The sequence below is a fragment of the Neofelis nebulosa genome, chromosome 3 (assembly GCF_028018385.1).
Source record: "Neofelis nebulosa isolate mNeoNeb1 chromosome 3, mNeoNeb1.pri, whole genome shotgun sequence".
In the NCBI taxonomy this organism is placed as follows: Eukaryota; Metazoa; Chordata; class Mammalia; order Carnivora; family Felidae; genus Neofelis; species Neofelis nebulosa.
Genome location: NC_080784.1, coordinates 106,316,240 through 106,339,542, shown reverse-complemented (window position 1 = coordinate 106,339,542; position 23,303 = coordinate 106,316,240). Strand labels below are relative to the sequence as shown.

At 36.9% G+C, this 23,303-nt stretch overlaps 1 protein-coding gene across 2 annotated transcripts in view; it reads left to right on the top strand.

Annotated features, from left to right (window-relative positions):
* Nucleotides 1-15,700, top strand: part of SYNPO2 (synaptopodin 2) — a 172,019-nt gene extending 156,319 nt beyond the window's left edge. Inside the window, exon 5 of one of the 2 annotated variants that reach the window (XM_058721510.1) lies at nucleotides 12,102-15,700. In XM_058721510.1, coding sequence (XP_058577493.1) covers nucleotides 12,102-12,638 — 537 coding nt within the window. In that variant the 3' untranslated portion in view covers nucleotides 12,639-15,700. The remainder of the gene's footprint in view (nucleotides 1-12,101) is intronic. The other variant, XM_058721511.1, reaches the window with a different exon arrangement.
* Nucleotides 15,701-23,303: the final 7,603 nt, after the last annotated feature.

Below are 23,303 nucleotides of genomic sequence, written 5' to 3'. Positions count from 1 at the left end.
ATCAGTGTATCGAAGTCACATGTAGGCTTCATTTTGTGCAAAAAAAAAAAAAAAAGTACTGATCTAGACTGAACTGCATTTAGCAACTAGTTGCAAAATTGAAGTTGCATTTCACCTGGAAATAACTGACCCACAGTAACAAATTGTAGAAGATTGTCCCTCCTGCCCCCGCCTCCTTTAAGCCCTTTAAGTGAAGAATCTGGAGATGACTTTCCTCCTAGCTAAAACACACACAAAATTTCCATCTTAGGTCATACCCTTGTGTGACTCCTGATGGTCAACAATTGTTGGTCTACTAATCATATTTTAAAAGGAACTTACCTGCATTAGAATTACCATTTCCAAAATAGGCCAAGGTTAAGAACAAGGATAGAGCTGAAAAGTCTGAACACTACTATCAGAAAGGGTGTCATAATACTTAAGAACTAGATCAAACAAATTTGAGCAGAAATTTTTGACAGGTGTAACTTAGGAATCTTTTTACAAATAGATAAGCTCTAGACACTTCTTTTTACATCCTTTACCCAGTGTTTTTTTTTTTGTTTGTTTGTTTGTTTGTTTGTTTTAATGGAGAGTTGTTTAAGAATTTCAGACATACATATTATAAAAGAGCCTCTTCTCTCAATCTCAAATGTGTACTTACAAGGACCTATTTTGAAGAAATGTTCTTGGGAGACGTCTGGTAAAAGATATCTCCACATTCTTCATTTGTATTTGAAAAATATACCATCCTGACCATCATTGTATACTCCACTTTAATCTCTTTTTCCCTCTTTGTGGCCTTTTATCTATTTCAGAAAAACAATCATTCATCTGAAAACCCCACTTACTTTATGACATTCCTGTCTCTTTAAAATAAACTGACATACATGAAATTACTGCGTAAATCCCTCAGACAAGAAAGATATCATGAAATAAAACTTACCACTTGGACCAGAGAGATGTAGTAAGGCAATTAAGCAAAATTTTTCCTATTCTGTGCTTAAGGAAATAAGTTGTTGGTGATTTCCTGGATGAAGAGTTGTATTTTTTTATGCCTAATTTTAAACATCACTCTGGGGCCATGTTTTTGATGAAGGAAACATAAATATGATTTGGCAGTAAATCTTAAATTTCCCAAGAACAGTAGTTTAAACATTTTCCCCAGGGACCAGGAAATGAATCAAAGGATCTATTGCATAAGCTTAGAAACGTAATGGACAGAAAAACAGAGACAAAGATCAAGTAAGTCATTTTTCTCATACTGTATTTTCCACATCCTTGGGAAATAATGTTGTCACATGTTGCATAGTTGTTGATGTGTCTTTGTCATTACCATTAACCAGCTTTAGTTTGTCAGTTTTTTTAATGCAATTAGGAGTTGTGATTGAAGGATAGCTTAAACACATGCCAGGAAGAAATCTGGAGAATGTTGTCAGGCAAAGGGCTCAGTCAAGGTTGTTAATGGTATGCATACATTTCTTAAAAATTCTTATTCCTAAAATCTTTATTGGTAAAATTTTTCTCTGAGAAAGTCAAAACCATTCTACTTAGAAATGAGTTTGCTTAAGGAGTATTAGCTCTGCATTAAATAGCAAGTAGATAAGCTATAAAATATATTTAAAAATCATCTCTCTTATCCACACTTTTTACTTATAGGCAAATGCACATTCATGGTGACTTTTCTTTTTGTGAATGAGGGAGGGAGGCAACAGCGGCCTGGATTTGTTTTAGGAAAAGTATCTAGGGTATTATGTGCAGCTAAAGCTATATTCAGACACTTAAACACATTTTAAATAGGCTTTCCAGTGTAAGTATTAATTTTATACTAAAATAATGACTCTCCTTTATTAAGTGCTTACTATATGCCAGACACTGACAGTTTTCTTTACAAAAACCTTCCACAAAGTCAACAATTCATCTATTTTGTACAAGATCAACATCCTTTGTTTATTGTGGAAAAAAACCCCTTTTTTTTTCCTCTATAGAAACATGAAATGTGAACTTTTAATATGTTATTCAGACTTTTACTGTTCAAATCTTCTGTGAAGAGAAAGCCTCTGTTCAGAAAATATTTTGAAATGTGTTTAAAAGATTTTATTTTTACGTTCAAGCCAATTAAAGTAGACTTTTATGAAAAACATATTTAAGGCTTTTCCCCAAGAAATACAAAAAAATCAAAATGTCAATTCCAGCTCTGTAAATAGAATACAGTCTATATTAGTAGGATTATTTTCATAGGCTATAATTTCTAGAATGGCATGCTTCTTTTCTGAGGATAAAGGAGAGCAAGGGGGTAAAACATTGTGGTGTAGTTCATTTCTTTTCACTAGTAGATTTAATGCCTTAAAATTATTTTGATAAAATTTTATTACCTATTACTTTAATTTTTAAATTTCCCTATACAGACACATAACAGCTATGTGACCTAGGATAACTAATTTTTATGCCTCAGTTTCCTCATTTGCAAGATAGAAATTATAGGGTTGTTGAGAGGGTTAAATGAGTTAATAGAAAAAATTGCCTAGCAGTGTGATTAGTACATAGTAGAAACTCTATGCATTTCAGTTATTGCGATCATGGCTTCTAAGATGGAAGGGACCACAGAAGTGTATGTACAAATTCCTCCTTAACATCGGTCTTCATGACCTTAAGCTGCATGTGGTTATTTTTATTCTTTTATGACAGAGGGTTAAGAACGATCAAGAAGTCTGTATTTTGGCCCACCCAGAGCTAGCAGAGGGGTGAGGTCAGTGCGTGTTTCTGGTCGGCTCTGCTGCCTGCGTTCTGGCTTCTGGCGGGAGGGAAGCAGTGGCTGGCACAGCAGTATCTGAGGCGTGTAGTGTTAATGCCACTTCAAAGGCAAGGCTCCCTCCTATTTTTATCCTGGGTCGGCAGTCTGCCTATGCAGTTGCCTCTTGAACAAAAGGTTCTGCCAGGTCTCTGACACCTTTTAAGACCTCACAGGCTCTTCTCACAATAACAAGAATAATCACCATTTGTTGTGCCAGGTGGCATTTGATTTCTAAACGAAATCTCTCCCCTACCCATAATCTTGAGACCGTAGCCAGAATTATTACCATTTTACAACCAAGGAAAGTACTACGGCTGGAGAGGTTGAAGCCTACGTAGGTCACAAGAGGCAAAGGCCGGACTCCCAGGTCACTGTGACATCCAAATTCACATTCTTTCCAATATATCATGCTTGCTTCCATTGTCATTTATAGCCCTTACCCATTCTCACAAAGGAATTTCCTTCAAACACAAAATACACTTTTAAAAAGTATTGTTTTAGAACCCAGATTTAATCTAAAAGTTAATCTGAAATTAATCAAGATAAATAGTGGCAGAGCCAAGATGGGAAGCACTAGAGACAAGACGATATCTCTTTTTTTTGATGTCTATTTTATTTATGGAACTATCTAAGCAATGTATTTCTATTCAATAATATGACTTATTAGTCTTGATTCTTTGCACTACTCTTTTTTTTTAATGTTTGTTTATTTATTTTGAGAGAGAAAGCCTATACCAGTGGGGTGAGGGGCAGAGAGAGAGAGGCAGGGAGAGAATCCCAAGCACGCTCCATGCTGTTACTGCAGAGCCCAATGTGGGGCTCAAACTCAAGAACTGTGAGATCATGACCTGAGCCGAAATCAAGAGTCAGCTGCTTAACCAACTGAGCCACTCAGGTGCCCCTGCACTATTCTATTTTTTTTTTTAATGTTTTATTTATTTTTTGAGAGAGAGAGAAAGCAAGGGAGGGGCAGAGAGAGAGAGAGGGACAGAGGATCCAAAGTGGACTCTGAGCTAACGGCAGCAAGCCCAATGCAGGGCTCGAACTCATGAACCATGACCTGAGCCAAAGTCAGAAGCTAAATAGTGCGCCAACCCCTGCAATATTCTTGATGAGAAACATAATGCTGCCTATTTTTGTCTAAAGATACAGGCACTCCCCTCCATTTTTTAGATAAGAGAGTGCTACAACAGAATTTCCAAAAACTTCACTGGTGAAGAAAATTTAAGATCCTCTTTAGAAAAGCAGGTTTCAGGGAATATGAGTTAGAGACTATTTAATTAAGAGAATAGAAGAAAAATGACCTTAATATTCTCCTTATCCCTTGACGTCAAGCTTGACTATATGTAAATCATCTGAAAGGAGCATTTATCCTACATTTAAAGATCTCTAGATATAGGAATTCTACATCTTTATGGAAAAATATCTCTCCTGTTAACCTGCTTCCCTATCAGGAAAGTTAATCTAAGACTCCTGAAAGCTAGACGTGCCCCTGAGAGATTAGTTAGTAGAAAGTGCCGTTTTCTACACCTGCTTGCAGTCTCATGATAAATGGTAAATCAACTTTAAGCTTTCTCTTCTACAATTCTAACTAATCCCAATGTCCATTATCTTTTTCTTCTTAGGTCTTACCTTTTAAATCCTGTAAATGTATTTTACACTCTCTTTGGGATTCATGCATAAAATTCTATGACTTTCCTCATCTGGGGAGTCAGAACAGCTTAAAACCCCTCACATTTGCACTGACCTAAATGCAAATCATTTTACTTGCATGTTAAAATCTTCTACCTGTTTAGAAAAATCAATGTTTGTAAATATTGATCAATCCTATTTGTTTTGACAAACATGGCTTCGTGTGCATATTGGTGTGTGTGTAGTGAGGGTGGTGGGGATGAGTCTATGTGTGTGAGTCCATCACCACATGTAACTGACGTGAAAGGGCTACATCTTGGGCATGACTTAGAATTTTTGTGAAACTAACCAAGTTTCTTGGATTTAGCAGTCTGATACAGAAACTTCATTCGTTCAACAAATACTTACTAAACATCTACTTGCCAGGCACTGTTTTAGGTCTAGGGATGTCTAAATGAATAAAACAGAATAAAACAATAACTCTTACATGGAGCTAAATTCTAGTGGGAGGAAGCACATACACAAAATGATTAAATAAAGCATTTATTATGTTAAATAAGCATAAGTCAAAAGGGAGAAATAAAACAGGGAAGGGGATAGGGAATTTTGAAAGAGAGAGACAGACAGGCAGACAGACAATAGCCAAATAGTGATCCTATGATATTTGAGTAAGGCCTGAAGGAAATGAAACAGAAGTCATACTGATGTCTGAAGTACTATGTTCCAGGCTGTGTACCAAGCAAATGTAAAGGTCCTGAGCCAGGAGTGTGTTTGGTGTGTTAAAAAAAAATAGCAGAGGCCCATGTGGCTAGATCCAAGTGAGAGGGAGAGAGCAAGAGGAGATGAAATCAGAGACGTGAGGAGGGGTGGGGCCAGCAGACTTTACAGGGTCTTGTGGGTCAAGGAGAGGACTTTGATTTTCCTTTTTGAAATGAGAAGCCATGAGAGGATTTTAAACAGAGGACTAAGTGACATAATCTGGCTTAGGTTTTAACAGGATAATTTTGGCTGGAACCAGGGAAACCAATTAGGAGACCATAGCAACAATCCAGGCAAGATTATGATGCTTCAGCCTAGGATGGTGCCAGTGGAGGCATGAGAAATGGTTGCAGACTGGATGTATTTTAAAGTCAGCACTGACAGATCAGGTGTGGAGTGTAAGAGAAGAGGGAAATGTCAATAATGACTTCCAAGATTTTGACGTTCACGAATGGGAAGCAGGAGAATTCCTGGTGCTTTCTTCCATTCATGTGCCTCTTGATAGTCCTCAGCTTTTTAGAAATTCTTATGAATGATTGTAATTAAAAAAAATTTGTTTAATGTTTTCTTATTTTTGAGAGAGAGAGAGAGAGAGAGAGAGAATGATCGGTGGAGGGGGGGGGGGGGAGAGGGAGAGAGAGAGGGAGACACAGAATCCAAAGCAGGCTCCAGGCTCTGAGCTGTCAGGACAGAGCCCGATGCAGGGCTTAAACTCACAAGCTGTGAGATCATGACCTGAGCTTTAGTTGGTCGCTCAACCAAGCAGGGAGGGGCAGTGAGAAAGGGGAGACACAGAATCTGAAGCAGAGAAATTCTTACGAATGATTTAAAAGGCAAATGAACGGTCATTTATTTCTGTTTGCCTCTGTTGGCGTTTGCTTATGATAAAGGATATGTTTGTGATGAATATTTACTGATCATGTGTTTAAGAAAGTTGTTGAAAGAGTTGAAATAACATTTGTCAGTTGGAGACACTTTCGCTATGAATATTTAAGCAGGAATTCAGTTAAGAGAATTTTTTGGCTTTCAGGGTTTATAGTATGAAATAATTTGAACTTCAAAATATATCATATTAAACTTCTTTGGCTTCTAGGGCAAAATAATTCAGTTGCATTGGTTTGGAATTCACTTCATTGTCCTAAGTAAACCTCAGACTACACTTCTTTTTTATTTATTTAAAAAAAATTTTCATGTTTATTTATTTTTGAGAGAGAGAGAGACAGAGTGGGAGCAGAGAGGGGAAGGGGCAGAGAGAGAGAGACACAGAATCCAAAGCAGGCTCCAGCACAGAGCCTGGTGTAGGGCTTGAACCCAAGAACTGTGAGATCATGACCTGAGCTGAAGTTGGACACTTAACCAACTGAGCCACCCAGACACCCCTATATTTCTCTTTTAAATGTTAAATGTTTCCTGCCAGTTAAATTGATCACTAGACAGTTTGATAAGGAAGCTAACTAAACTGCTTCATTAACTGCTTTATGTGGATAAATCAACATTTAATTGACATGAGAAGTTGGTTATGTTACACTAAGAACGGCCCTCAGCAACTCTGAGCTTTGTAGGTGACTTGAGTGTAGAGCCCCTTGTGTGTCTCACTTTCACATAAAGGGAATGTGTCTAAGTGTGATGTATTCCCTGTACCCTGGCACTTGCTTGTTCTTGTGACAAATGGAAGATGGCAGCATTAATTCATCCAAACCCAATCACAATTTAAATAATTCTTTCCAAAATTTCTAAGATTTCATTTCATTTAGCTTGCTTGGATTTGCATTTTTATAAAAAAAGAAGTTTTCTCAAAACAATTTCATTGCAAGTATAGTCTAACATTTGATTAAGGTCTCTGGAATGAAACTATGTGTGTCCAACTTCCCCACTCCAACATGTACTAGCTTTCTACCCTTGGGGAAGTTACTTACCTTCTTTAAGTCTCACTGTCCTTGTCCTTGTCCCTGAAACTAGGGATAATAATAGCTCCTACTTCATGGGGTTGTTTTGAGGATTATATGAAATACTCTATGTAAGTCAGTTAGTAGACACCTATTGACACAGAGTGTGAACTGTTAATATTGGCTACTATTAAAAGCAGAGGTAGGAAAATGTCTCCTTTGTGTTTAGCCTTTGGTGGGAATATATAACACCAGGTGATTCTTGAATTCAGTGGGTATCTGCAGTTTTTGCTGCATGCATTATATTGGACTGGCTAAAGATTAGCATGTTCTTTCATGTGTTGAACACTTAAAGGACCTACTACTGTAAATAAACACAGTTTGAATGTTCTACATGCAATGTCCACGGTGCCATCTGCCAGATGACAAGGCCCCTCAGTCAGTTTGAATGATGTCTTCATTGGTTTGCCTTTGGTGTTTGTGTTTATGTATCTAAATCTACTTAAGAAGATAAAGATATTATATCTGAATTCACCTTACCTAACGGGAGGAAGAAGGATGCAAAACACTTGAGAGAATGACCACCATAGATGTTATTTCTCCTTAGTTTGAAAATGAGGGATGGCTACAGGATAGTGAAGGGGTCCAAAGAGCGTGGAAGCAACTGGAAATATGTGAAGAAAAGACTGTATAGGAGTAGAAGCAGATGTATTTTACGCTTTTAAGATCACTGGGGTAAAGTTATGGGAGGCAAAATTTGGCTCACTATAAGGAGGAAGTTCTCAACAGTTAAAGCCTAAGGATTGACCAAGATGCCATGAAAACAAGTGAGTCCCCTGCTCCAGAGCAAGGTCTGAGTGAGGTATGAGGTTTCAACTCATAAGACTATTTGAATTTCTTGGAATTAATTAGAAAAATTTTTTTCATTCTATTTTTAGCCTAAATTTCATTTTTAAAAGAAAATGAGAGAAGGACTTTTGTGGTCTATTGAAAATGATAATGTGATATAATAGGATATTAAAGCAAAAGTTCCCCCAAGGCCCTCATATACAGAGATGCTGCACTCTAAAGTCTGATTTGAGACTAAACTATAAACTCTACAAAGAACACGACAGGAAGCCACTCCCACAGTTCTGGAACCACCCAGTATGGCAAGGAGAGATTTCATGAGGAAGAATTCTGGCTGCCATAAACCACAGGGTGTATGTTTGGAGTAGGTGGAGGTGAAGGGGTCTCTACCCCTTTGAGAGAAGAATTTCATAGTGGCTTCTTACAGAGGTTGAGATGAGATACCTGCATGAGGACAGACAGGAGGACAGAGTGGATTGGGGTCTGACACCCTCCCAAGAAATCTGGAAGGTGAGAGATGAACTGAAAATTTGTTTTGGCAAAGAACCAGGAAATCTGCTGCTATACCTCCAAAGGCAAATGATATGTGCTCCCCCATGGACCACAGCAGGCCAGGAGTGAAGGAAAGCTGGATAGGGTTGTCTTGGGTCCTCTTCAAATGGACCCTTGTAGCGCCAGCTTCCTAGGGGATGCAGAATGAGTCACAAGTTATCAGCCAACATAGGGATGAGTTGGCATGAATTGAGGACTACAAGCAAAATGTCCCCACTGATAGGAATCTTCAAAGATCCCATGAAAGTTTCCTCATCTGGACCTACCTGGCTCTGAGAGTAGAAAGCCAGGTCATGATGTTATCAAATCAAGTAAAATTTCTCTTCTGCTCTTTTTCTCTTCTCCATCCTTGTACTCTAAGCCCAGGGAGCAAGAAGTCCCAGTTAGTAAGCTGGGGGAGGAGAGGGAAAAAAGCATGGAGGAGCCAACCACAAAGCCTTCCCTGAAGGAAGGAGGTCTTCCTGAAACAGGAAGAGATTTAACTCGAAATTGAGATTGGAGTTTGTTACTGCAAGGGATGGAATATTCTATTTTGAAATAAACGAGTTTGGGTAACCTAATGCAACCACAGGACTATTCCTAAAAGAAAGCAGAACGCCACAGTGCCTGCTAAAATTTCACCTAGTGACAGTGGAAAAACGTCTTTAATTAAAAAAAAAAGGGGGGGGGGTGGCAGGAGACAAAAACAAAGAAGCCGTTTGGTGATACAGCAGACATAATGCTCATGGAACATATTAGGTACTGTTAAGTGCTTGCATATCAAAAATTTTAAGTTCTTCAGATAATAATACAACCCACGGTGGAAACAACAACCAAGGATCTAACCCATGTTATGCTAGGATTCTACCATCAGACATTCAAACTCCAGAATAGAAGAAACACCTCTGTTATTTTCAGGTCCCTTTGGTCATTTCTGGCTCAGGGTATATCATATGGCTTCCTTTAGCCAGGCAAGCAGAGAACAGCATGAGCCTTGGGACAGAGAGCAGGAGGAAATTGTACCAAGGAACAAGATGTGAAAATTGCTTTGGGGAAATATGTTAAAATTAGGGGTTTGCATACAGGCAGGGACTAGAGGACTGCAATATTTTAGGCACAAAGAGAAACAACAATGTACCTAAAGAACTATTTATGCCACCTCTGTGTCTCCGTGACAATTTGTGAGTTATGTGCTATTGTTGGCTTAAAGGACTATGAAGGCATGTTTGTCAGTCTGAGGAATACGTAGAAAAGCAATAGTCATTTTTCTCATTGAGGTAATTGTACTCTTCCTTCAGGACCTTCACTATATTTGGCATATGTGTCTTCTACAGGAGATTTTTTTTGTTTTTAATTTCAATGCTACTTAAAATTTTTCCTCAGAAAGCCTTGACTTAACTCTTTCAGTATCATACCTCAGAGTTCTACTTTTTGCTCACATGTTCAACTGATGAACATTTATGCCTTAGCTGAAAAAAAATCTCTGATCTCTTTGTTATTAGAATATCATTCAACAATGTTTTTGAACTGATTTCTGTTAAGTTTCCATTCTTCTGAAGATCTTCAAGGTAAGAAGGTGAGAGAAAAAATGGACAATAAAATTTTCACTGTTATCCAGTGTTTTGGATGTCCTATCACTGAAATGTATGTGTCCATTTGTACATAATTATTCCACATATATTGATAATTATTTCCTTTTGTACTCATTAGCCAGTGATGTTGGTCACCTATATGTATATTCAGGATCACCTCCTATATTTCTATAGAGTCTTAGATCCCTTTATTAACATCATTTCAAGTCTCTATTGTTTTAAAGACCTGACTAAAACAGGTCCATGAGGTGTTATATCTGATCAAAGATCACAAAAAGCAGGTATCACTTGAATTTGAAAACTTCACAGACTCTATAGACCAATGTGTTCTCTTTCTTCCATTAGTAAGGACAAAAGGGAGACATAGACATATACCATGGGAGACCAGAGCTAAATATTTCTTTATCATATTGAATGGTAATACTTCTCACAGTTTAGAAAATTCTCTATTGATCCTGTCAAGATAGGTAAAGAGTCTCTTCTCTAAAGTGACCTTCCATGATTGACTACCTTGCCACGGCAAAGCTAAAAACAGTACTTTGTTGTATGTTTCCTGAGGGCAAGGACTCCATTTAAATCATCTTGGTATTTCCAGACTCATAGATGAATGTGCCTGGAAAATATTAGGTGTTCAACAAAATTTTTGTTAAATGAATGAAACCAATGCATAAATAATGTGAAATGAAAATCAAATCCAAGATGGTGACTAAAAAATGGCTTTGTTCCCCCTCCCTGATTATATACTCCAGAGAACTATTATTAGATCTAGATTAGGATAATGAGATTAATGAAAACAAGTTTTTGTTAGGATTCAACCATTATTACTGAAATTTTAATGGTAAAAAAGAGAGAGGCCAGATTCATTATATTAACCTCCTTATTCTTGATATGCAAGCCAAGAATGAACCATCTACCTTCTTTGTGTGTCTAACGGGGAAAAAAAAGCAAACCATTTGAATCTAAGACAGTTTGTCAAATCCAGATGTTGGTGTTCACTTAAAATTTAAGAACTGGTTAAGAAAGAAAAGCTGTTGAAACCATTTATGAAATCTGGATGCATTTTTAAGCATGGCAGTGCTTTTTGTTCCAGAAACACACAATGTTATATAATACTTTCAACGTTGACTCATTTCCCCTGGTTGTACATTTGCCACTTTTTGCCAGAAGTTTGTCTAAGAGGTTTCATGCAGAAGGAAATGTGTGAGGAAGTCAAGTAGATAACTAGTCTTCAGGGTTCCTAGAAATACAGAAGAGGCAAAAGAAGAGAGAATACAAGAGTTTCCTATAAATTATATTTCTTCATACTGACATACCAAATATTTAACATACACAAGGGGATGTTGCAGGGACACAAACTCTCAAAGAAATGAGGAATATAATATGCATAAAAGGAAGCAAAATGCAAATGAAACAAGTGGCAAGAATGTTTCTTTGAGATATGGGCAATCTCCCATGTATAGGTAATAAAGATACACATAATCTTCGGCACTGTATAAATAGATTTTGAAAAGAAAAAGACCATCCACTTCATTAGATCAGCAATGTTAAATACAACTAAGTAGCTCTTGGGATTTTGTTTTTGTTTTTGTTTTTCCTGTATTTGGTGGACCAAAGTAAGATAACAGATTGAAAGTCACTTGGGAAAAGTAAAATGCCCAGTAGTTCATGGCCTGTTTCTGGGGTAGTCAATATGTTTTGTTTATTTTGTACCAGGAAAACAGGACCTGAATAAGGGTGGGCTGTGTGTGTTGATATGAATATGTGGAGGGCAGATAAGTAAGGGTGGCTCCCAGTAATAACAGAGTCCATGTGGTGGTGGTTGTGCCTAAGAGAGATGGTAGTGATTAGAGCTATGAGTTTAGAGATGGAGAGCAACAATGAAGTCCTAAGTGAAGACCAAGTCCCAGACCAGAGATAATAATACACCAGGCAGAAGCAGCCTGTCTTGGCTTTAGGACTAAGCATTTTGGAGATTTGATTTTTACAGGCTCAATGATGTTCCCAAGATTCCTTTGGAATAATAGTCAATCAGTACAAACAAAAATGAATGAGACATACTAACATTTTCATTGTTTCTAGGAGATTGGACACTCCCTTTCTCTTCCTGGAAGACCAGTCCCACCCACCATCTCCACAACATCTCCTTGGATATACCAGCCTGCTTATAGCTACTCTAGCAAACCAACTGATGGGCTAGAGAAAGCAAACAAGAGACTAACTCCTTGGGAAGCAGCAGCAAAGTCTCCTCTTGGTCTAGTGGATGATGCCTTTAAGCCCAGAAACATCCAAGAATCCATTGTGGCAAATGTGGTCTCAGCAGCTCGGAGGAAGGTGCTTCCAGGGCCCTCAGATGATTGGAATAAGAGACTGTCCTGTGTTCCTCAAGCCCAGAAGGCCAGTATGGGCTCATTCGCAAGGCAAGAGTATAATGTTGCATCCTTACCTGATAATAATATGCCCACCAACTCCCAATATGGTTCACAGGTCTCATATGCATATTATAGGCAGCCTTCCAGAAATGATTCTGAAATAATGTCCATGGAAACTAGGTCAGATTACTGTCTTTCAATAGCTGATTACAACTACAACCCACACCCAAGGGGATGGAGACGCTAAACATGAAGCTTAGAAGAACTATCATGTGTCATCTGTAATAGGAGTTTTTAAATGTTCCTTTGCAGGACTTTTCACTTTTCCAGTAGAATTAGATGCACTTTTGGTCTTGGCTTGTTCTCAGAAGTCATTTTTTTGAGTTTATGTGTGTGTGTGTGTGTGTGTGTGTGTGTATGCACATGTGAGTGATCTCTTCCTTGCACATGTGAGTCTGCTCATGACAGAGAATTTCTTAGAGGAAAAAGTTAATTTTCTGCCTTGATGTGCTGGCATGTATATCTAATTCATAATCTTTATTCCATTTATTCCATTAATATGGGGTAGTCTAAGCAACTAAACACTGCTCAATGAAAGTGAAATTGTGTATATTCCCCTATGTGTCTTAGACCAGGAAGGAATTAATGAAATATGATGTACTAATTGTCATTAGCAGTAATAGCAAGGAATATAATGTTGGAGAAGTTTTCAGTGAGAGCATGCCATTGAATGATAATTATTTTTAAAAAGGATTTCCTTGATGTTATTTTCAGAAGTTCTCTGAAACATTTTCAAAAATCCAATGAAACTGGATTTTTTTTAGATTTGAAATATGGGTGTTCTCAGAAAGAAAGAAATATTTAAGAGTAAGATAACTATACAACTCAGAAGGACTTTTGAGGCAAATTGTGTAACGTATGGGGAATAGAAAGACTTGAGTAGAGAATTTATTTTTAATCTATTTAAAGCCAGCAGCCCAAGACCAGAATAGACTCTGGGTTCAGGTATCCCCATTTGTCAGATGGAAGATCAGATTATTTAATCTCTTATATCTTTCACAGACCTGATATTCTGGGATTCTCTCATTGGTAGAATGGCCTTTGGTGCATTATTCAGTTTTGATGTTCATTATATAAATATAGGATTAATTTAGGAGTGGGTTAGCTCATCAGTGTCACTACATGTATAATTAAAGGTCCAAAAGGAATTGTTGGGAGACTGGTTTTGTGCTACGTGTTACATGGAGTGAGGGTTGATGTGAAGAAAAAAACTATTAATGGATTTAAGGAAGTGGTAGATGGATGTGTCTGTTATTATGCAACTGTAGGTCATGACCATTTATTTAGTTAAAGAAAACATGCCGCAGGAGCCTATGCAACAAGTAGTGTTTCTTTAGAAGGCCATCATTAGGATGTTCAAAGGAAGCTGAACAGCTGCTTGGTCAATTTCATGACCCATGCCTTGTTAGCACGACCATGAGACAATCAAACACCTGCTCCTTACTGCCAGACCCACAAAGTATTCGGTACAAGGAAATTCAAAGCATTTGACATCATAAACAAGAATCGAGAGGATTTTAAAATAAAAAAAAACATTTTGAGTATTCAAAACTTTGTTAGATTTTTAAATGTGATTATTTTGCTTTGTTTGACCTTTTAGCTCTTGAACTTATAATTATAATGGTGTCTTTCACAGAATAAAACTTAAAAAGGAAAAAAATTTCCAGTCTATTAAGTGATTCCTTATCTTGGAAATAGAAGATTAAAAGTTTGAAGAAATTATAAGTTCTTTTATTGATGGATCCAACCAGGTACTAATTTGTTTAGTTAAAAAGAAAAGATAAATACTTTCTAACATTATAGTGCTAAATTTTCTTAAATTTATATGCTGTTAATTCTCTCAAACTATAAAATATAATTATGGACTCCTAAGACTTTCTATGGCATCCTACAAAATAATGCCTGGTATATTAGTCAGCAAATTCTCAGGAATCCCCCACGTTAAAGTCTTATTTGCTTCAAACTTAATTATTTTGGCTGAATCATTCTAGATGTCACTGTCTTAATCTAAGGGTCATTTAGCAGAAAACACTGCCTGACAGGATCAGATCCTATATTGTTGCTTTCTTTTATAAATGCTAGAAGTGATTTCCATTACTCCTAAGATTTAATATACTTCAACTCCAGAAACTAATATACATTATATTATTCACTAAAACTTCCACTGGACTCAAAATAAAAAACAGATATTTTAAACTTAAATATTATTATAATAAAACAGCCATTTCCCTTTTTTCATGTGCTAGATCAAAATTATCATTTGTTTGAAGCTATCTGAATTTATTGTAGACATCAAGAGAAAAGCAATACATGGCAGGAAAGTTGTACAGTCTTCGCTCACAAAGAAATGAACATCTCCTATTTTTATTAGAAATTGATGTTTCAAGAAGTCACACTTTGCAGATAGAATTCTGCAAAGCAAAAGTGCCACTGTCAAATCATCACAAAACATATTGTGGGTATTTATCTCCAGGTTACTTAAAAAGAAGTAGATTGCTTGCATTCAAGCTGATGTGTGAGACGGGAGACCTGCCACGCTGAGATCTGATTCCTATGAGTAAGAAAACCTTGAATCTATTGATAAAAACAGCATTTTTAGAAGAGCTCTTGCTTATAAATATACCACATTTGTTAAGACAGTTTTCTACTACTAGCAATCACATAGGTAGACAGAGTTCCTGTTTTACCATGGATTAAAAAGCATGCCCTAAAATATTACAGTATGTCAGTCATAGGGACACTAATTTTTCACCTTTTCTCCATCTTGAGTTTAAATACCACATCACTGCATGTGTGTGAAGTGTCTGCTATTAAAATGATTTAGATTTTGTCTAGTATCTTGAATTTTAAAAACGCATGGATTCTAGTCCACTTATTTCTGAATATATCTCTTTTATGTTCTGGCACCATCACTCACATTGGAAGAGGCCACCCTGTTAGGGCTCAAGCATATATATGTACTAATGAATTGAAACTTTGGATAAAATATTGTATCAAATAGGCTTAGCTATTATAATTAGAGAGGAACTGTAGAAATATTCATTTTTTAAGAGAAAGTAGATTTTCACATTTGATTTCTATTCAAAGTAGAAGTATCTACACTGTCCACACTTTTCTATTAAAACTGACTAGGTTCTCCTACTAATTAGATTGATATTTCCAACTGTGTTTATCTCAAAAGACTGTATTTGAAAGCTACATACTGAAAATCAAAATTGTATTAATAATAAAAAATAACTTGAAAATCAACTTAAAGAGTGTTTTCATTTTTCCTTATAAAATATTATTTGAATTAGTTTTCACCCCAAAGAAATTGGATTTGATATACTCTAAATCCAAACGTTGACATGTATTATTATATACATTATATTATTAATTACATTATTATAATTATATTACGTACATTACATTACTAATCTTATCTACTATGTATTTTAAAATTTTAATTTCCATAATACAAGCTTCCAGACACATCAAAAGAATTTTAACATTTTAACTGTTACTTAAAAACTTTAGTAAAAAGCTTCCCTTAAGATATGATCAACTTGACATGTAAACTAAGAATTTTGGGATCCAAACATAAATTAATATTATTCTTTACTAATTCTTTCCGCATATTATATTAAAAATTAGTCATAAGCACAAGCACAGCCAATGTAATATGACCTGATAACATGTTGGTTGTATTTGTAAAGTTGCTCTGGACTCACTCAGAGAATCTATCATGTTTGTCATTCCAAAAATGGCTCTTCCTATATAATATTAAAACTAATCAGCTGGAATATGAGCTCTCTGGTCAATTGGTATCATACAGCACAGCTTTTTCATACTTTATTTCTTTTATTTCTTTTTTTTTTCTGGTAAATTCTGAATAGAATGGCTGTTTTTGACATTCTGATTATATATGTGTGTGTGTGTGTGTGTGTGTGTGTATATATATATATATATATATATATATATATATATATATATTTAAAGGGCCAGCACAGGTAACATACTTCAAAAATGAGGACTGTTTTAAAGATTAAAATGACCTAAGAGTAGTAACACTATATTGTCTTAAGATACTAATGCCATAGAAAACTCCCCTTTTTTCTGAGGAATTCCTAGTGCTTTGTAGACTATACATTTCACTATACATTTCAAAACATACTTAGAAGTAGGTGATGTTATTTCCACATAGAGCCAATAGACAGCCTGAGGCAAGGAGAAAGAGAAGAACACAAGAGAGCTGCTTCAAAACTAGTCAGTTTCCCCACTCTCTTACTACGAAAACTAGTACAAACCACTCCCCTTTCCTCAGTGGTTCTGGAAAACAAGATTTGTGACTTCTGAAATTTAATCGGGCAGTATTTTCCACGAAGGGGCATTTCATTATTTACAGCCTTATAAAATGTGACAGTTTATATTTCTGGAAAGGATCTGGCAATCTCTCTATAAAAATCAAGTAATTACATAAAAGGCACTTAAAGAGGAAATGCCTCCAAAGAATCTCGCTGTGGTATTTTTCTTATTTCTAAAGTTAGAGTGAAGATTTGCTATATGGTGACTTCTTTTTCTTTGACATTTCTGTCACCAGTCTTCATGAACTTTCCTCCACTCCCATCTCCCCCCAAGAGGAAAAAGCTTCATTTACCTCTTCAAGGATTTCAAAGTTTATGTTTCTTACTTGAGAGTTTGAAGAAGCTTTATAAAGCATGACGGCATTACCATGATGATTTGAATATGTGTGAGGTTTGCCCTAAATTACCATATAAATTATAATGGGGTATGTTGTAAGGACCAAGGGCAGGCCATCCCCATGATGGGTCACTTTGGCATGAAGATTATTTTGAGTTAAAAGCCATAAAAACCCAGCAGATCCAGGAAAAGCTCTTTACCTCCCCTTCAACTGCCTAAAAAGAATTTAGACAGAGGACCAGCTCCAGGAAGAGATTGATCACCACAGATAACTACATTATAATATGAACTAGAGGTGGTAAACAAGAAGGAATTTAATAAAATCTGTTAAAACTCTTCTCTATGTCCTAAGTATGTGTTAATACTTATTGACTAAATATTTACTCTTTTTCATCTTCCTGTGAATTTCATTCCTTCCTTTCAAAGTCCCAACCCCCGAACCCCTTCTCCTAAGGTCAGAATGACAGAATACTTCATTTTACCTGTCTTTGGAATTTCATGCCTATGTGGCATGAATCATTTTGATTCTTAGTGCAACTAGAAGGACTTGGAAAGGCAGAGAAAATGTCTTCCTCTCCAACAATGTAGACAGAGGCAAAATCTTATTTAAGCCCAAATCGCCCTTGAAGAACCCTGTCTACATTACTATGAACTTTCAGAGGTAGAGATAGGATTCTCTCTAGCCTTTTCTTCAGCACCATCTTTTCTAGAAAAAAATATTTATTTAGACAAGTGAGCTATAGGTGAATTCTGCAGGGATATTTCTTCACCACAGCATGTATTGGAAGGCAAAAATCCATCCTAAACTAGGGAAGGTACACTGCAGTGCCCCTACTCCCTCTTCTATGGAGCAACCATTTCAAAGCAGTATAGAAAACCAAAACGGAAGTTAGCAGAAGCTTTGCAGCTCCTGAGGCTAATCTTTGACCTATCAGGACTAACTTCATTTCAAGAGATTGACGTGGTAGTTGTTCCTGTTGATCTACATGTTATTCATATCCCAGATTTCTGTCAGACTAGTACATAAGACGGAGAAGAATAATATTTTTAAAATAAATAGAGGGGAGAGGATTGCATATTCTCCTATAACTTGGTATTATTTGGGCCTTTATGCCACTTAAATGTCTCTTTGTCCTTGATTTCGGATGATCTCTCTCCGATTTCCATCTACAGTGACTACAGCTCTATTATTAACAATACAAAATGCCTGTAATTTCTTGAAGTTGATAACTACTAGAGGGCTGATAAGAGGAAAAAGAACCCTGGTTTTGTGATAGAACAGCCAAACTTCAATGCTCAGCTAAGCCAATCCCCATGTCCAGCATGAACTTGAAAATAACCAAATAAGACGGCAGAGATTTCATGTCCTGTACTGTTCTCCAGTGGTGGTGTCTGAAAATCATTTCTAATGGAGACTCAACTGGTTCTTCCACAATATGTTTGCATAAGCAAAGTATCTGGGTTTCTCATCTTGCATAAAAAAGAAGACATTAAGAAAGAAATAAAAATTTACTGCCTAAGGTCTAAAATGCTATCATGTAAAAAATGTCCAGAGGTATGAACAAATTCTATATATATTTTGCCTGAGGAAGTTTCAAAAGAATTTGTAACGTTTTTATTTCACTGTTACCCTGCTATAAAAGTATTCTTAAAACAAAGCACATTAAAATTGGTCCATTCCAAGATTTAAAAAAAAAAAAAAAAAAAGAAGGGATATATATGTGGGGTGGGAATTTTAGCCCTAAGTATGAAACAAATATTTTTACCACCATGAAGACATTGATATTTATGGCACAAATATTTCCATAAAACATGTGCATTGCATCCACCTTCAGAAATCTCCCTTTAGGCATTGAATTCCCCTTTTCCCTCAGTTATTGTTATTTGAAGTAATCAGTGATAAAATTGGAGCTTTCATGAAGACATCAGAATTAAAATCAACAGGCAATGCTTGTTCTGATTTTTAATTTCTCTGACAAAGGGAAACATTAAATTTTATCAGTGTGAGCAGCCAGTAAGTTTAATAACATTGAATGGCATTTGTGTTCCTGTCTTGGCACAATGAATATACCTAGAATTGGATTTAAAGTGACAGCAATCTCAAAACCCCTCCCCAAGTGGAAAACATATATAAATAGGCTCACCGCAGTCTAAGGCTTTTAGACTCTTTGCAGTTTAAGAATAAAGGCCTAGAAGGGAGACTGGTATATCCCAATCGGTGGACACTTAGTAATTTTTTGAGAAAGTACTACTTTTGACAGAAGCGCATAAAGCCCTTCTATTGGCAGCTCCAGAAACTGCTGTCAAGGGGACATGGATTCATTCATCAATCAATCCGCAATCCTTTATCATTTATCTTTATTTTTTATCATTGTTCCCTACCCAATGTTTGATGTGGGATATATTAGTGGATAAAATGTTTCCAGGGAACTGATAGCTCTAAAGGAGAGTCCAGTGTAAGGAGACCAGAACACTGATAGGATTATACAGAGTATCATGAGAATAGCAAAAATAATCCAACCTTACGTGTGGGAGGATCCTCACAGAAAGCTTTCTGGAAGAATTTATGGCACAGTTATATCTTAAGGCTGAGTAGAAGTAACTGCTAGAGGTGAGTACAGCCAAGAGCAAGATTGTACTCCAGACAGAGGGGGTATACTCCAGGCAGTTCTGTGTTATCCCCAGATGCTAAGGTGAGAATCAGAAAGCAGTGGGTTTTATCCTACAGGGAAGGTTCAACATTTTTTTTTTTTTTTTTTTAAAGGCCAGTTAGTAGCTACTTTAGGTTAGAGAATCATATGTTTTCAACTCAACTCTGCAAAAGCAGCCCGGCCAATATGAAATAAGTGAGCATGCCTTAATAAAATGTTAATTATGCACACTGGAATTGGAATTTCATATAATTTTCACAAGTCATGAAATATTCTTAAAAATTTTTTCAAGTGGTTAAAAATGGAAAAACTATTTGTAATTCACTGTCTGTACAAGAATAGGTGTTAGGCCAAATTTAGCCCTTTGGCCGCGGTTTGCTGATTCCTGCTCTAGGGCAACAATGGGGCACTACTAAAGGACTTTAAACAAGGAGTTGGCATGACCTAGCCTTCTTGGTAGGAAGTTTATTCTGGCAGCACTGAGGAAGATAGATTTGAGAGGGCAGGACAAGAGGAAAGTAGGACACAGAGCTGTCTGGTCTTCCCATGTGAAAAGGCAGGCACGGTCTGCCTGCTAGAACACTGTATAATAAATCGTCAACCCTAGTTTACCCCAAAGTGTCCCTTCCCTCCCCCATTACCACCTGCCCCTCTCTCTGTCACCATGCCTCCTCCTCCCACCCCCATCCCAAGCACACACCGTGGCTACCAGCTGGCCTCCTTCAAATTCTGCTAACAGAGCAGAGAATGGGGAACTTTGTCAAAAGAGTGACTCCCAGAAGCCCACTTCCCTAATTTCTGGGAAGGTGGTGATGGCTGAGTGAGTGCTAGGAAGACCCAACCTTCCTGCAAGCGATCAATATGTGCCACAGATGCAGTCGCAATCTTTGCCAACAGTTATTTTCTTGTTGACAGGAATAATAGTCTTTTTTTTTTTAATTTGCATTTGACAGATGAAGTGATGCCATCTCAGAAAACTGAAATGATTAGCTTCTTTTCCTGTAGCATAATTGAAAACTTTGTGCTTGCTAAATAATCTATATTTCAAAGTATTTAAAATTAAACATGTGACAAAAATGTTTTGGAACGAAAAATTCTTTTCAAGAGATTAAGAACTAAAATCGAAATATCTTAGGGAGGTTTTCAAAATTCACTGTTCAGTGAAAAGGACCTCCAAAACAACCTCCAAAGCTGAAAGAGCCATAGGACTGAAGAAAAAGGCCGACAAATCCAGCTTGACAAGAAATGGTTTAGGAAGGAGACTTATGGACAGAAGTCTGTCTTATGTGGCTGCAAGACTAGGAGATGTCCTTAATCCCAGTAGATCTCAACAACCTCACCTCCCATAGGACCTGCTTTTATACCCCTAAAGCCTGGGGAGTATGTGCTGGTAGACACCCTGGAAGAAGATGTTCGAGAATAGTTGCTTGTCATGGTCACATCTCCAGAGCACACCAAGGACATTATGCTCCAAGGATGGACTTAAGGGGTATGATTAAACAAAAAGAATGTGTGTGTGTTGGGTGGGGAGAGAGGGGAGAGGACTGTGCTCAAGAAGGCTTCATGTCATCAAGTACTCATCATGGCAGATTTGTCCAATATGGCATCAGTCTGGTTCACACACTCACAGATTATTAAAATTGGAAGGGGACCTAGTGACTGTGTAATGAAATACAGGAAGTATTTAAAAAGCCAAAATAGGGGCGCCTGGGTGGCGCAGTCGGTTAAGCGTCCGACTTCAGCCAGGTCACGATCTCGCGGTCCGTGAGTTCGAGCCCCGCGTCAGGCTCTGGGCTGATGGCTCGGAGCCTGGAGCCTGTTTCCGATTCTGTGTCTCCCTCTCTCTCTGCCCCTCCCCCGTTCATGCTCTGTCTCTCTCTGTCCCAAAAATAAATAAAAAATGTTGGAAAAAAAAAAAATTTAAAAAGCCAAAATAGTGTCAGGTTTTTTTTTTTTCCTTCAAAGATGTGTTCTTTCTTCAAAGAACAGATTACAGAGCTTTTTAAACTAGATTTATGATGGCAGTATTATCCTACCATTGGTACAATGCCATTTCCAAACATTAATGTTGCTGTATTATCAATTTCACTTTAAGATCTGAAGACACTTGATGTTTATGGACGAATGTTATGTTGTTCCAGACATGGCCCATGTCAACATCCCCTTTTCCTTCCTGTCTTACAGACAGAGGTGATGTCATTGGCAATTGACGGGATAGTTTTATGTGGCACTATATCATTATCTCCATTCTGAAATCCTTCCAAAAGGAAGAAACATAAAGCAAAGAAGAACATAGTAATGGAAGATGTATAATAACATGTACTTCTAAAAGAGCTAAGCAGAAAAAGCCAGAGTTGACTACAATAGCAACTCATTCTAACTAAAGCAGCTATGTAATCTGGAAATTGCCAGCCTATTATATCCACACAAATAGTTCAAGCGCAAGAATGATGTAAAACCTTCCAACAGGATGATATGTGAAAAATTACGACAAACAGAAATTTGTAAGAATTTAATTATTGTTGATTTTCAAAAACAGAAAAAATATCAGAAAGAGTATCATAAAAACCAGACCATTCTGCCACGTAATCTCATCTATTCTGACTTCATCCTATATGTCACTCCAAATGAAACTTCCTGAATATAGCAAGGTGGAGATTTGCATGGGAGACTTAGTTTTGCTAATCCACTTTATAGAAATTATTACAAATCTTAGTTAAATATCCAGGAAAAACTTAAGTAGAGATTTATTTCATATAATTTAGCTGAACTGTTATTCTCATTTACTGCATTTATCCAATCACTCATCAGGAATGTACTATGTACTTTTTAGGTGTTAAGCATTCTATAGTAGTAAGAATGATGATGATGATGATGACAAGGGTGATGGTAATGACAGCGATGACGGCCACTCTTTATAGGCACTTGCAATGTACCAAACCCTATACTAAATACTTCAACTCTATTGTTTCATTTAATCTTCCTAACTTTTTGCAGTTGGTGCTGTTATTATCTATTTTACATTACCTGTTTTACAGATGAAGAAACTGAGACATAGACACATCAATAACTGTCAGAGTCCCACCACTAGAAATTGGTGGATCTGGAATTTGAATTGAATTGTTCTATAGTCCATTCTATATATACTCATCTATATGCACATGATAAAAAAGATGTAGACGGCATGGTGTCTCCATGTTTGGGCAACTGGATAGATAAATTTATAACAAAAGAAAATTCTAAGGCATATAAGGGATCATCATGCTGAAAGGGACCATAGAGATTATCTAGTCCAAACGCTCATTTTATAGAAAGGAACTTTTGTCCTAGCTAGGACAAAATGGCCAATGTCACCCAATGGAGTGTGGAAGTACTTTACTTTTTGTGTTACTCCCCAAGTCTAGGTTCTCATCACCTGTCACCTGAATGATTAAAATAGCATCAGTCCATGTCTCTCTCTGCCTCCAGTTCCATCTTTCTACTATCCTGATTATATTCCTAAAACTCATGTCTCTAATGTT